The sequence below is a fragment of the Schistosoma haematobium genome, chromosome 5 (genome assembly GCF_000699445.3).
Source record: "Schistosoma haematobium chromosome 5, whole genome shotgun sequence".
Classification (NCBI taxonomy): domain Eukaryota; kingdom Metazoa; phylum Platyhelminthes; class Trematoda; order Strigeidida; family Schistosomatidae; genus Schistosoma; species Schistosoma haematobium.
In genome coordinates this window covers 7,458,140-7,473,655 of record NC_067200.1, presented here as the reverse complement: position 1 = coordinate 7,473,655, position 15,516 = coordinate 7,458,140, and the positions used below count along the sequence as shown (strand labels likewise).

The 15,516-nt window shown below is 33.6% G+C and overlaps 2 protein-coding genes across 2 annotated transcripts in view; one reads left to right on the top strand and one right to left on the bottom strand.

The window, feature by feature from the left end:
- Positions 1-11,671, top strand: part of MAN2A1_1 (Alpha-mannosidase 2) — a 48,412-nt gene extending 36,741 nt beyond the window's left edge. Inside the window, exons 18-21 of the mRNA XM_051217410.1 lie at positions 663-983; positions 3,346-3,541; positions 6,061-6,191; positions 8,410-11,671. Of these exons, the coding sequence (XP_051064806.1) occupies positions 663-983; positions 3,346-3,541; positions 6,061-6,191; positions 8,410-8,586 (825 nt within the window). The 3' untranslated portion in view covers positions 8,587-11,671. The remainder of the gene's footprint in view (positions 1-662; positions 984-3,345; positions 3,542-6,060; positions 6,192-8,409) is intronic.
- A 1,416-nt stretch (positions 11,672-13,087) lies between these two features.
- Positions 13,088-15,516, bottom strand: part of MTSS1_2 (Metastasis suppressor protein 1) — a 114,695-nt gene continuing 112,266 nt past the window's right edge. The window contains exon 13 of the mRNA XM_051217407.1: positions 13,088-14,566. Coding sequence (XP_051064804.1) covers positions 14,553-14,566 — 14 coding nt within the window. The 3' untranslated portion in view covers positions 13,088-14,552. The remainder of the gene's footprint in view (positions 14,567-15,516) is intronic.

Sequence of the window (15,516 nt, the reverse complement as noted above, 5' to 3'; positions counted from 1 at the left end):
ATGGTTAATTCTCAAGCGAATAGGAGTCAGTAGGAAAACAAAAAGTATATTTTTCCCAACTTCATTGGCATTTTTTCCCCTAATAAAAAAAAAGTATAAAATAGCAACTTCCGTAAAAAAATTTCATAGTTCAAACTTTCATTGGTTGAGGTCGTTTAATTAATCGTTTAACCATCACGTCAAATTACTTCCACTAGTGGGTACATTTCAACATACTTGTTAGTATTCGGTCAACACTAGCGACTGGACAAGCATGACATCGGTCACTATTCAGTGGTTTAGCAGTGTAATCACAACTTATCTTTACGTCATACTGTAATAATCACGAAAATATTGAGTTTAAAGAATAGTAGGAGCTATCAAACTAAGACGTTGAGCTGTACTGAAAAATGCAAACTTGGTTTGCAATTTTTCAAATAATTATAATCTTGGTGGCTGTCAGTGCCATTTGAATAAATTTACCCAGTTGAAGAAAGTCAGAAGACTCCTGACTTCTATCATTTAGTACGTATCAGGTTTTGTAAATCATAAATCTTTTATAAATTCAACATAAAAAACAAACAAATTACCAGTATGTTTCGTATACACTAAAAATATCATATTTTGTTAAATGAATATCTGACAATTCAGTTCTATTGCCTTTTCAAATCTCTTGTCTTTAGTTTATTCAAAGACAGTATTATGATAAAATTCCTTTGCAAGGGAACGTTTATCCAGTAGCATGCGGCGCCTATATAGAACAAGAAATGAATGACAGTGATGATAGAAGCCATACGAAACAATATCAACGATTAAATTTATTCACTTCACATCCTACTGGTGTAGTCAGTCCTAAAGTTGGTCAAATCAATGTATGGATTGATCGTCGATCTTCACGAGATGATTCACGTGGTGTTCAATCGAATTTGCATGGTGAATGGATTGTAAAATCACAATTACATTTATTTACCGAAATAATTTCAGTTGATAAAACTCAGAAAATAGTGAGTTTATTATTATTATTATTATCATTATTATTGAGATCATGAACCGATCACTGTTAGACTATCACTGAAAATCTGGAAGCACTGAACTACCGTTCCGTCCTAGCATAGGACTCCTCGGCAGTGCTTATTCCCCATTCCACACCCGGGATTCGAACTCAAGACGTTCAATGCTTCCAGATTTTCAATGGTGATCTAACAATCATCGGTTCGTAATTATTTTGAAGATAATTCTACTGACCTCAATGTGAATATGATATGTTCAGTTATAATGACACCTTTGTTCCAACTACCTGATTAAATTATATGGAATTTATTTTCAAAGAATAGTTCACTATGAATCCATAGTTTTCGTCATGCACACCGACAATATCTAGGAGAGGAACTTTTAGAAATTAAGGAACATTGAATATAAATAATAATTAATAAATTTTTGTTATATCCCGATGTGTAAAAAAATTGTATTTCTGACGTTTCGCAACATAATGCCTGGAGAAAGACTTCTCGACCTTGAGTATGCGGACGATATTGTCTTACTGTGCGATAATGCCCAAGGCATGCAATCCGCACTTAATCAGTTGGCAATCAATGTCCGTAGGTATGGTATGTGCTTTGCACCTTCGAAGTGCAAAGTACTTCTACAAGACTGGCAGGATTCTAATCCTGTACTCACCCTGGACGGTGAGCAGATAGACGTAGTTGAGAAGTTCGTGTATCTGGGTAGCTGCATAAGTGCTGGTGGGGGTGTGAGTGATGAGATCAATGCACGAATAGTGAAAGCCAGAGCGGCTTATGCCAATCTGGGCCACCTTTGGCGCCTTCGTGATGTTAGTCTGGCTGTAAAAGGCCGGATCTACAACGCGTCGGTGAGAGCAGTTTTGCTCTATGCTTGTGAAACCTGGCCTCTCCGAGTTGAGGACGTTAGACGACTCTCTGTGTTCGATCATCGCTGTCTCCGAAGGATTGCTGACATTCAGTGGCAACACCATGTCAGTAATGCAGAGGTTCGGCATCGTGTGTTCGGGCACAGAGATGATAACTCAATTGGTGTCACCATCTTGAAACACCGACTTCGGTGGCTTGGACATGTTCTCCGAATGTCGTCCCAGAGAATTCCACGTCGTGCATTATTTGCCGACTCTGGGACTGGTTGGAAGAAGCGGAGAGGTGGTCAGTGCATGACATGGTGTCGTGGCATGAAAGAAAGCTGCAAAGGACTGGCTTGTGTCGGTCCTTCACGACTCCCTGGTTGGGGTCCGAGAGATGGTGCTACACAGTGGCTAGAGACGTTATCAGATATGGCTCAGAATAGAAGCCAGTGGCGATCCTGCTGTAACCTTCTTTTACTTTCTTCATAAAAGGTGGTTGTGTCTCCTTTACCTGAAAGATTTCTTCTGATTGTACCTCTTCGTCATTACTCTCTTTTTCTTTTGCGTTCCTTAGTTTTTTTTTCTTTCTACTTCTCTTCGAATTCCCATTGTTTTGTGTGGCGCATATATATTGGCGCTCTCTTGTACCAATATTTATGTGTTCAAATAAATAAATATAAATAAATAATGCCAGGACATTTGTTCAACGTAAATAAATAACCGAGATAAGGTTAACACAAGTTTAAATAGTACGTCTGAAATACAAACTTTCTACTCATTGGAATATAACAAAAATATACTTATTATTAACTTCCTACCTAGCTATTTATTTATTTAAACACATAAACATTGGCCACACTCCAAGCCTTCGACCCTAAAGGTCTGGTCCAGAAGGCAATGGAGCAACGTCAGGAGATGCAGTCCCATGATGGCCGGTAACCAACGATTGGTTCATACGCCATTTATTCCCTCAGGATCCTGGAGTCCTTGTGCGCCATTAGTTTGAAATCAGGGTTTTCTATCTCCCCTAAGTGAACTCTTCGTGTCCACTAACCTAGTTAAAGCGTCGGACATTCGCTTTTCGTCCTCTCAATTTCTTAAACAACAAACCCGCCATGAGAAGTCAGTGTGAATTACTTTCCTGGCAGTGAATTTATACACGTAGCCATATGAGAGCGTTTTGAGAGGAGGAGCTGACTCTTCCCACCTTCGGCTGTATCAGGGCATTACTTTCTATCTAATGCTCAATTTATTTGAAAAACTATCAAGTTCAACCTTGGTATTGATATCTATTGAACATAATTGTTTCAGTCTAGTTCAGGACTATAGTAAATAGTTGAAATTACATGATCTATGTAGTAAAGAGGATTTATTCGGTTTGAATTGTTATAACACATCCTTTTCTATGAAAAAAAAATACTATTGTATAATTGTATCAACATTAAATCATTCTACTATTTTCTTCTTTTTATTTTTTTTCTCTATATAAAAAGGCTATTCCAAGTTTGTCTATATTTTCCCAACAAATATTAAATGATCTATTAAGACCAATACATAGATTTTATGTAAATCAACCCGATTTAAATAATTTACTTGTAACAGAATATAGTTTAATACCTAAATCTGGTCTACCATGTGATTATGAATTAGTAACAATGAAAACATTTCATAATATAAAGATACCAATAAGTAAGTTATAAAATTTTGTGTTTGTATTTCTGTGGGTGATATATATTGTGTGCAGGGCGGCCTGCTTGAGCATCTGGGCTACCTGTTCCTGCCATCTAGATATTTCAACAAGTTATCTATTGTTGTTTGTTTTAATATATCATTATGTTTATTAATCGCATAACCTATTCTGCTGCGTTTCTGAAAAGTGTACAACCTTTCGTTGTCAAAGTTACAGAAAACTCAATAAGAGACAACGAAAAGAATGTACATTATTCAGTTGTTCATTCACTGAAGTGCTAACATCTAACTGGCGATTCCTCAATATTTATTGCCAGGACCGACCAAGAAGAAAGAAACGGAAACTTGTTGAAATACTTTGCGCTGAGAATTCTATATTGTACCAAAATTATAATATTGAATAAAGCTAATAATAATAATAAAAAAAAATAAATATTGAAAGTGAATTGTAATTTATTTAATAAGTATTGATTGATGTTGGAAGTAGATTAGATAAAATCTTACTTACTTACTTTCTTTCGTCTGTTACTACTCCCAATGGAGCATAGGCCTCCGACCAGCATTCTCCAACCCACCCTGTCACGGGCCTTCCTTTCTAGTTCTATTCAATTTTTGTTCATTTCTCTCATGTCTGTCTCAATTTCTCTGCGTAATGTGTTCTTTGATCTTTCTCTTCTCATTTGGCCTTGAGGATTCCATGTGAGGGCTAATCTTGTGACGCAGTTAGGTGCTTTCCTCAATGTGTGTCCTATCCACTTCTAGCGCTTCTTCCTGATTTCGTCTTCCACTGGGACCTGGTTTGACTTCTCCCACAGTACGTTGTTGCTGATAGTGTCTGGCCAACGGATCCGAAGTATTTTGCGTAGAAAACTGTTAACAGACACATGTATCTTCTGGATGATAGCTTCCGTAGTCCTCCAAGTTTCCGCCCCATACAGTAGAACTGTGTTGAAAATTCTGACCTTGGTGTTGTTTGACAATTGTTTTGACTTCCAGATGAGATAAAATCTAGAGGCGATGAAATAAAAACGGTGGTATTATTTGATAAAAATCATTGACTATTGGATTCAGTTGTGTTGGTAAGAGTTGACCAACTGGTTAATGTGTTTGTGATTATTGTTACTCCTAATTAATGATTGAATATATTGAGTGGTATGATTTTATATTACTCACACATTATGTTTCGTGAATTCATATCGTCTATGCCTAATGTTCTCTCCACTCCTACTGATAATATTACTAATTTCACATACTCTAATATTTGTCTTAAAAATTTCATCTTTCTGTGTTGATGATATAATGTTGTAACTTTAACTAATTTCGATAATATCTACGAGGTTCTGTATTGCTTATTACTGAGTATTCGTTCATTCCTTCTACATTTCATCAAACTGATAAAAGTGTTATAGTGTTCTACTGTCGATCATTCAATCGATCTGCTCTGAAAAACACAAGTAAGAACGAATATGATCTCATGAGGGTTACTGGTACTTTTGTTCCTGATAATATCCAAATATAAGTTAAAACAGGAATTATTCATTACTTATTCTGTTGAACATTCTACCTTGTGAGTAATTGCTTAGGCTATGTAGGTAGGTAGCTTAATTTTTCCCATATGCACCTACCTAAAACACGTTGTCTCATCAAGTTTCTTGATTGAAAACCAAAATGTAGTTATTGCAACTTAGTTCCGAGCGATTTCCAACTATTCGATTACTTTTAATGAATTCACATCGATTACATTGCGGATTGATTTTGGTTAGATAGTCATTGGAAGCTAGGAAACACAATCATTTTTTCCTAGTATAGGATTACTCAACAGTGCCCATCCATAATCTCACTGCTGCTCGGTCTCATGTGCGAACACTTAGCCTGTAGACCACTGAACTGGTATCCAATGTTGTACAAGACTAACGTCAATCACTTCTCGATTATATATTTAAACAAAGGGATACTAAAATGAATCATTAAATGTGTGCCTAAGCTGTGTTAATGCCCGAGTGCACGAATCGAAGCAGGTGATTTTTTTATGTGGACTCACCCCTGTATCCTTTGGTTCGGAGGTCCAATCCACAGGTCAGTAGAGCAGCGTTAGGAGATGCGGTCTCATGGCAGCCATGAACCAACTATAGGTTCATACGCGATTTATTCTTTCAGAATCCTGGAGTTCACACGGATTATTGGTTTGAAACCAAAGTTCTCCAACTCCTTTATGTAGATTCTCCGAGCGGATCAACCTGGTTTAAGCTTTCCGTCCTCTTCATCTCGTAAACAGCACCTCTGACGTTAGAAGGCGATGAGTGGAACTTGCCTTGCAGTGGTTATATATACATGGCCATACGAGGGCGTTTGGAGATGAAGAACAGACTCTTCGCACCCTCGGCCGTACTAGGTCATTCGAGGTGATATTACATGACTGTCTTTGGTTGCCTGCAGTGAATAACTGTTTCTCATTTAAAATGAACTGTAATTTTCATTTGCATTTATTTATCTCCGTTCTATTCTATCTTTTTTACTAGAGTTTCATGCTGCACCGAATACTCAAGTTGGTGTGATTTTACGACGTCATGCACCAGTTTGTTATGCTAGAAATTTACCGAAAATTGATTTTTACTCAGAATGTTTCAATAATAATGTTGGACAAAATGAAGTGAGTTAATTGAAGTGAAAATATTCTCTGATAGCATCAAATGATTGTTATCATCTCTTTGTTTGTTACTTGTCCATCATAATGGAAGTTTCCATTAATTATTCAGTTTGTTGATATTCACATTAAATACTTAAACCACAATATAGTCCATTTATCTTTGAGTTGTTTAGAAAATCTAAAAGATTATTTATTTGGATGGACTGTGAAGATATTTTTTCTTCTGAACTAAACTGTTAGATAGGATGTCATTGAAAACCAGTAAACACCGAGTGGATGTTTTGTCCTAGATTGTAATCCCTTAGTTAGTGCGTACCTACAATTCCAAGAAGACCGTCATGTTTTTCAGTGAGTGTGTTGCACTCAAACCATAGAGTCAGATTAGATGCCACGTAACTATAATCTTAACTTCTACAACGGTCAGTCAACCATTCACTACTCTTTATTAGTAATTTCAACTTACTACAACCGTCTATTCTGCTCACATATGTGTTGGATTTCAAACTGATAATTGTTCAGGTTTCTTAAGCTCTTCTAATAAACCCAGGCTAAATCTACATGACAACTTGAATACAAGAAGAAATATGAGAGATGTGAAAGGAACGCTTTATGGTTTATGTACAGAAAATTGACAGTATTTATGGCATTTCAAATGGACGTGGGTTTCTGGAAGGTTCTGAAACCCTACTAAACATAGTAGCAGGATAGGTAATCATCCAATCAGAAATGTGATACGTGACTCTTCACATTCTAGATGTTTCTGAGAAACTCATATTTAATGCTGATTGAGTAAAATATTCTTCCTGCGCTTTCGGTTTCCTCTGGTCTTTCTTTTTCGAGAGATACTCTGGATCTTTCCAACAGTTATCCTTTTTTATCAAGACCAAAAAAAACGTTAAATGTGTGATATACTGATGGTCTTGAGTTTCTCAATCAGAATTAAAATGTCTCATGTATTTTGTGCGAAGTTTAAACTGAAGTTATAAATACCGTGTATGTTATTATTAATCAAGTGAAAATTGTCAATGCTTGGTTAGAGCTTAATGAAAACAGCTATTATGCAACCAAAAATTGAATTTTACGTTGTTCTTAAGCTAAATTGTATAACATACCTGCTCCTGAGGCAGGTCGTGTGTTAAAATGCTTAATTTGGTTCACTACGTAATGTTTAATGAAGCTAGATATTATTCTTTCCTTTTTACTCTCACTAAATCTCAACCGTAAATTTCTCAATTTTATAAACACGAAGGTTGCGAGGCATCGAGTTAAAGCAGATGTTAGTTTGTATTGAAAACCTTTACTTAATTTGTAGACCTAATTGAAAACTCTAGCTTAATTTCTTATACCTGATCCTAAACTTTTACATTATAATTAATGCCGGTGGATGGCGAAAACCCAATTAGGTGATAACCATAACTCACAGCATTAGATAAGAACAGACGCCGGTAAAACTCTGCCAACATAGAGGCCATTCAGAATATATCCGTACCAGAAGATGTTCTTTGATTAAGATCCCTGTTATTTATTTATTTGAACGCATAAATATTGGTACGGGGGGCACCTGATATATATGCGCCACACAATAACAATGAGAATGGTAAAATGCGTATAAGAAAAAAAAAGAACAAGAACAATAACGACCACAGATTAGTGTATGGTAGTGTAATAATAATAATTGGGGAAACGGAAAGGTACAACCAGAAAGATCTCCTTCAGTTAAGGAAGATACAACCACTTTCTATAAGGAAAGTAAGAGAAGGTTACAGCAGGATTGCTACTGGCTTCTATTCTGAGCCATATCTGATAACGTCTATAGCCACTGTGTTACACCATCTCTCAGATCCCAACCAGGGAGTCGAGAAGAACCAACAGAAGCCAGCCCTTTCCAGCTTTCTTTCATACCACGACACCATGTCATGCACTGACCAGCTCTCCGCTTTTTCCAATGAGTCTCAGTGTCGGCAATTAATGCACGACATGGAATCCTCTGGGACGATATTCGTAGAACATATCTAAGTCACCGAAGTTGATGTTTCAAGATGGTGAGATCAACTGGATTATCGTCTCTGTGCCCGAACACACGATGCCGAACCTCTGCATTACTAACATGGTGTTGCATTTCTTGATTAGTTGATAATTCACCCAAAATTGTTAATATATTATACTTTTACCCAACAAACTTCAATAAACTCATCTTTGTTTTTTTATTTTTAAATTACAGCTTAATATACATGAATTATTTGGTTCAATTCAATTAAAATATGCAATACAAACTAATCTGACTATGATTCCATCATTGGTCTCTTCTATGATTGATGATAATAATAGATATCAATCAAGTAAAATAAATCGCATTCATGTGAAGTCAATGGAAATTGAAGCATACTATCTTGTTTAATTCATTATTCTTATATGTATTCTTGTTAACATTTTTAAACTTGCTTCTTTTTTTTTTAAAATCCATAGTTGTGTTGATTTTGTTTTTCTTGTTTTGTGGAAAATACTCTTTCTTGATTTTTGTTTGTTTTAAAACTGTCCCATGGTACGTACTAATCTTCCGCCAACTATCTCTCCTCTCCTGTGAATGTCAACACCATATGTTTGTGTATAATAATAATAATAATCATAATGGTAATAATGATGTTGATAAGATTGTACAAAATCACTCATTTATGTTTGACTTTTGTAATATGATGATGGGATTTTGTCTTTTCTATATATATGTATATCCATTGTTATTAATTACATCAGTCTTTCCTCTAATGCTCATGCTTAAAATATGTATGTGATGTATGATAATTAGGAATACTTTTAAATTTGTGTTTGTTGTTTTATTTATTTTCTCGCTCAATGTATTACTGAAATGTTGATCACTTTATAATGATACTTATCTTTTATGATTGTTTTATTCGGAAAAAAAATTTCTACTTTATTGTGTTAATCCTATTGAATTGAAGGTGAAACAGAAAAAAATTCTCAGTTTAGGGGTTGTAGAGATTGTTGAGTTTTTGATTGAAATCATGAACCGATTGATGTTAGATCAACATTGAAAACGTGGGAGCACTGGATGGCTGTTTCGTCCTGTTGTGGGACTCCTTAGCAGTGCGCATCCACGATCCCAGGGCCCTCAGTCTTGCGCGAGAACACTTAACCTATTGGACTACTAAGCTGGCCGGCATTCAATGGTGTTAATGTCTAACCTCAACCAATCTAGATATTTGTAAATCATTTCGGTTTGAGTTGATAAAAAGATAAGTAATAAACAATTCGGTTTGATACTTTAAGTTTTCCACTAGTTGATAGTTGTTAGTACTTCAAATTTCAAAGGAACTGATAATCTTTATGAGATGCAAATTATCCAATCACGCTAAGCTTCATAGTTTATATTGTCCTTTACTTGTTAGATCTACGACAAATCTGTACGATTAAGATATTTACAACTGGTAGATCACTGAGTAACGATCGTTATCATACATTTCTAATTATATTGGTACTATTCAAATTCTGTTGACCATGTTGTCAATATGACTCACTGGTTTAAGTGACTTAACGAGAGAATTGTAATACACTGTCAAGTATTGATCATTCACTTAGTTAAAAATCATGACTGCCAAAACGTCTGTCTGGGTCAATCTATGATAGCTAAACTTGACAATGGGGAATATCATTACTGACTATTAGCTGGTTTAATTGAGTAGTCTAGTGTTTAGACGAAGTGTAGAATCTATGATTCAATGAAAGAAACTTAGACTACTGGTTTATACAACTGCATGAACCAATATTTATTATTTTACTGGTGTTTTACCGATCGTAAAACTTGCTGTTGAGGGTAGGAGAAATTATGAAAACAACACGCAGTATAATCGGGTTCATTAGATGTGGGTTGAATTGTTTCACACTTTAACCATGTAGGAATTATTATTCGTAAGTTTTCAGAAGTTCATTTGAAGTAAAGTCTCGCGCGCAAGACTTACAGGTCTTGGGTTCGAGTCCCGCGAGGGGAGATCGTGGATGCGCACTTTTAAACTTTATTCAATAGATAGTATTCGCTACTGATGTTTTATTACAATAACTGCATATAATATTGTTTTTCGTTTGATTTTTAATGAATAATAATCCATTCAGTTTTGAATATTATGGAGGCAATCTGCTAAAATGCCTAATCTATTTTCCAACTGTGCAAATATAAACTTAATTAACCTTTTTATTTTTAGATTTAATTGAACTGAATAATTATGTGTGTACTTATCCTCTAGTGAACGAAGACTTGGTGAGGATAATCGACTTATTGTTTAATGCACACTCACATAGGGGTTTAGTAAAATATTAAAATCACACATCCAATGCATCGTTTGAACATCTTTCAGTTTTCTTTTACATCCTTCATGATTCTTTCAATTCTTTTTTTATTCCAATTGCTTTCTTCTTTTCAGTTCAATCTTTTGACAAACACTTCTGATTAGTGTCACATACTACTTACATTTGCCAACATAAGTAGCATACACTGCGAACGGGTATTATAAAAGGCTTACTGCTGATAATCATTTTTGGGAAACTTTGAATAAAGGATCAAAGTTGTTGGTATATTTTTCTCCTCTATGTCTGTGATAATAAACTGATTAAATAGTCATAGCTGGTAGATTCGCTTGAAAATTTTTAATCATTAATTACAGAGTCTAGGTAGATAGTGACTAGTGAAAACATCTATACAATATATTATACTGAATAGTTACGATTTAAATCGATGTGTTGAATAGAAATTTGTTACGATGTTGCTTAATTGTTGATAATTCCTTATTGCAACAACATACATAATACTATCATGATTTGTGTATAACTGAAGATCATCAAAGTTTGAGGATTGTGCACATAAAAAGATTATGATTTGTTAATGAGTCTTGACATAGTTGTCAGTAACCGTTATAACTCTTATTCAGAAATTTGTAACATCAAGCATGCTATCATATGTTCTTATCAGTATTATCGGGAGATTTTTTTGTAGTTTTATATCGTCTTTTCAATTCTTAATCATTATTAATGATGAACTTTACGTCACATAAACTTCTGAAAACTTACGAATAATAATTCCTACATGGTTAAAGTGTGAAACAATTCAACCCACATCTAATGAACCTGATTATACTGCGTGTTGTTTTCATAATTTCTCCTACCCTCAACAGCAAGTTTTACGATCGGTAAAACACCAGTAAAATAATAAATATTGGTTCATGCAGTTGTATAAACCAGTAGTCTAAGTTTCTTTCATTGAATCATAGATTCTACACTTCGTCTAAACACTAGACTACTCAATTAAACCAGCTAATAGTCAGTAATGATATTCCCCATTGTCAAGTTTGGCTTTCATAGACTGACCCAGACAGATGTTTTGGCAGTCATGATTTTTAACTAAGTGAATCATGCAGGCTTGGTTACACTAACAATTGATTTATCGCAAATTTCATTGGAGCGTAAATTCACAGGGCAGTGATATTTCTTTTCAATCAGTCCGTCATTGTTGTTTTACGCTAATACACATATGTTTAACAATAGTAATAAGATATTTATTAATGATTGGATATATCGAGATTCTTAATAAACATTTTACTAATTCTATTGTGATCATTTCCTAAGTTGTATATTCTAATTTATTCGCTTATTAAGTAGTATCTTCCAATACTGATCATTTCATTCACTTATATACATGGCATAGAGCCATTGAAGAGAAATATTGTGTGACTCGTCTGGATTCGTTCGGTATATCAGAAGTTTACGTTTTTTTGGTTTATTCGCTAAAATAAATACATTCACTCCGGTACTCAGCACTTGGTATATTTATTTAAATTTCAGCTATATCTATGCAGTTTAATTGGACATTGAAGGAATCTGAAATCAGACCGTAACAAAATATCTGCCCGACTAGATGAAAACCTCACATCTGTTCACATAATCTTATCTAGTCAAAAAACAATATCTTAAAGGTTTCATGCACGCGCTGTGTACATCGCTTTTCTTAGGTAATTACTGTTTCTGTGATCTAAATACACAAAACTATGGTTTCGACAAGGTACTAACAACAGACAAATTGATCTGTTCATAATCAAATTAAATCCTACGTTAAGAAAACCACTACTGATATGAAATTCCAGCATATTTGAACAACTATTTAATAAATAACGTCAAGGATTATTAGTAGGCCTGTATAATAAATGTTTACACAAGTTTGGTCTTTATTTCGACGCATAATCCCAATAAATCAATATTTTAACTGACAGCTTATAGCTTTGAGAAACAGACACGTGATGTTAAACAATACACAGGACTTTATCGATAAATGATTTATGCAGTTTTCGTCAGCTATTAACAACTGAGAATCTAGACCGCATCATTCTAGTCTGAGATATCAGTATCATGGCACATGAATGCAGGTCACACTAATTGATTAAAACTCGTCAGAAGATACATATTTGTAACATTAAGGAGGGGTGTGTTGCTCCCTGAAGGATTCAAACTTACAAGAACCAGTGTGAGACGATACTACTCAACTATTCAAGTGATAAATGATCTATTGTACAATTGGGATAATTACATTGACTGATCACTAAGTGGTAAATATTGTCGGGCTTATCTAGTCGTCTAGAGTATAATTTCTCTTAATACTACTTAGGCTACTAAACATATTGTAGTTTAATTCAAAGAATACAATCAACACTAGACATTCATCTACCAGTAGTCAGAGTTTAATCATTTGAAAGGCATCATCATTTAAATCCATTCATTATTTATACAGAAAGCAAAAAAAAACACTTTCAAGTACGTATGATATAGTCACCAACACTAGTATACTTTCAATGTTAAATATATTCCCAAATAGTAAAACAGTAAATTTGATAAACACTCAATAATAAATTTATGTCTATATTTGAAATGAATAAAAAGAATTGAACATTACTAATATAATACAAAGAAAATTATTATTCATTAGTTCAGTTACTAATAGTAACCACCAATTACATGAATATATACGCGCATATATCAAAAAGACAAGCAACAAAAAGATAAGTCAGCTAAAAAAATTACCACCGCATATTACTAACATTCAATTGATGAAATTAAATTCACAATAAAACAAACATTGAATGATATGGAATTATAGTTTTAATGAATTAAAAAACAAATAAAATAATAAAGGCGGGAATTTAATTTCAATAATGAATAGAACTATTTTATTAAAAGCAGATAAACAAAGAGAGAAATTTAACTGTTTAAACAATTATTGAATTAGATAACATTATTTTAAAAAACAAAACTCTTTTTTAGAGAGGAAAAGAAATATAATAAACATTCATTATATCATCAATAGAGACAGTAATAGAAAGACAGAAAGTTTGTTAGATTTATTGTATTGTTTATAGTCAATAGTTAGTTACCAAGTATGTTTGTTTGTTTGTTTGTTGTTGTTGTTGTTGCTGAATATGTATATCTCTCTCATCGTTAGAGATATCATACGAGCTTAATGATAAAATCATAATAACATGAATGAAACGAATGATTTAAGAATAACACAACAAACTAAAGTGAATAATAAATGATGAATGAATAAACAAACAAGACAAAAGTATCCTTTCTCCCTGACACTATTCACTTTGACATTTTTCAACATATACTATATATATATAGGAAGATATTTAACCATAAAGTTAGATTGTAACAGTGTTTATTATAGACAAAACAATATGATGAGAAGCGATTGAAAAGGTAACAGTTTGATGTGTTTTTACGGTTTAATGATTTCATTTTAACCATTAAAATAGAGAATACTGATGAACGACCTATGCTTTTTCTTCACGAAGAGTAACAGGTGTAATTCATTAAGATTTCTATTATATATTAATGTTATTCAGTCAGCAGTTTGATTTGTGCTACTTTAAAAATAAAATTGGCTAAAAATTCCAACTCTTGACTCACTGTACTGATACAACACAAAAACAGAAGAGTATTCATTAAAGGAAGACATCGAATAAATACAAGAAATGGCGCCAATATTGAATTATAGTTCAAAGGGATTAAAGTGAATTGAACAGATATATATTCACTGAATAAATGAGAGTGATTGAAATAATCATAATCATAATACATGATCAAATGCATATACAATACATTCTGATGTACATGCATAATATTTAATAAACAATATTTATATCATTTAACAATATTGAATGAACAATGCAAAATCAACTTCAATTGAACATTAAACATGTTCAATTACATATATATATGAATATTTCCTTTAATAAGAAAGAATTCATAATAGAAAAGGATTACTTGAAGAAGCTGGAAAAAGGATCTTCTTATTATGTTTATTTATCATTCAATAAAACCTATAATTATTAATAGAAAACAAAATAATCAGATATCTTTATTTATGTTTTCGTAATGAACAATTCCAACGATAAACATCAATAAATGTTGAAATCACGAGTCGATCTAAGCTAGACAACCATTGTCCTAGTACGGGACTACTCAAAAGTACGCATCCACGATTCAGTACACAGAACTCGAACGTACGACTTTCGAACTCGCGCGCGAACATCTAAACTCTAGACTAGACCTTCAATCGACACATGATCTTGTACAACCCTTCATCCATTCTTGAGGTGGATAATTCTCTCATACCCAACACGGATTGAACTCCACTAGCCACAGTTTCTTTTTAGAACGTCAGGAAATCCATCTTGAAGCCAGTCAATACTTACACGATTTAAATAGTGTTCTAGGTTACATAGACTGGTGAATTCAACTGTGAAGATACTACCATCTCCACAAATTACCATTCTGTTAATTTATTCTATTTGGAATTCCATAGATGAACATTGTTAGTGATGAATTGACAGAAAACTAATAGAATGTTACAATTTTGATTGATTTACTATAGGTTCTGTCCTAAGACGTGTTTTGTTGAACAAATTAGAGAAATAAAGCAAATGAATGTAATTTGTATGTTGTTTTAACCGATTAGAACATCATATCGTCATCAAATGATCGTCCATAACACCGAAGGAATATGTAACTAATATGATTAGATTTATTTTTATTTTCTGAAGAACTGATTTACAATAAGTCATGAGAAGTCGGGAAATCTAATTTCATTTCTTTATCGACTGTTGTTTACCGCTAATGTATATGATATATTTAACTGTTGTTTTGAATTGAATGAGGAAAACTTTGGTAATCAAATAGAATGTTTAGAGACCTAAAGGTTGAGGGAGATATATGGTAAAAAAATCTGTTTGAGTTCTAATTTATCTGTATGCAATTGATAACTGAACTC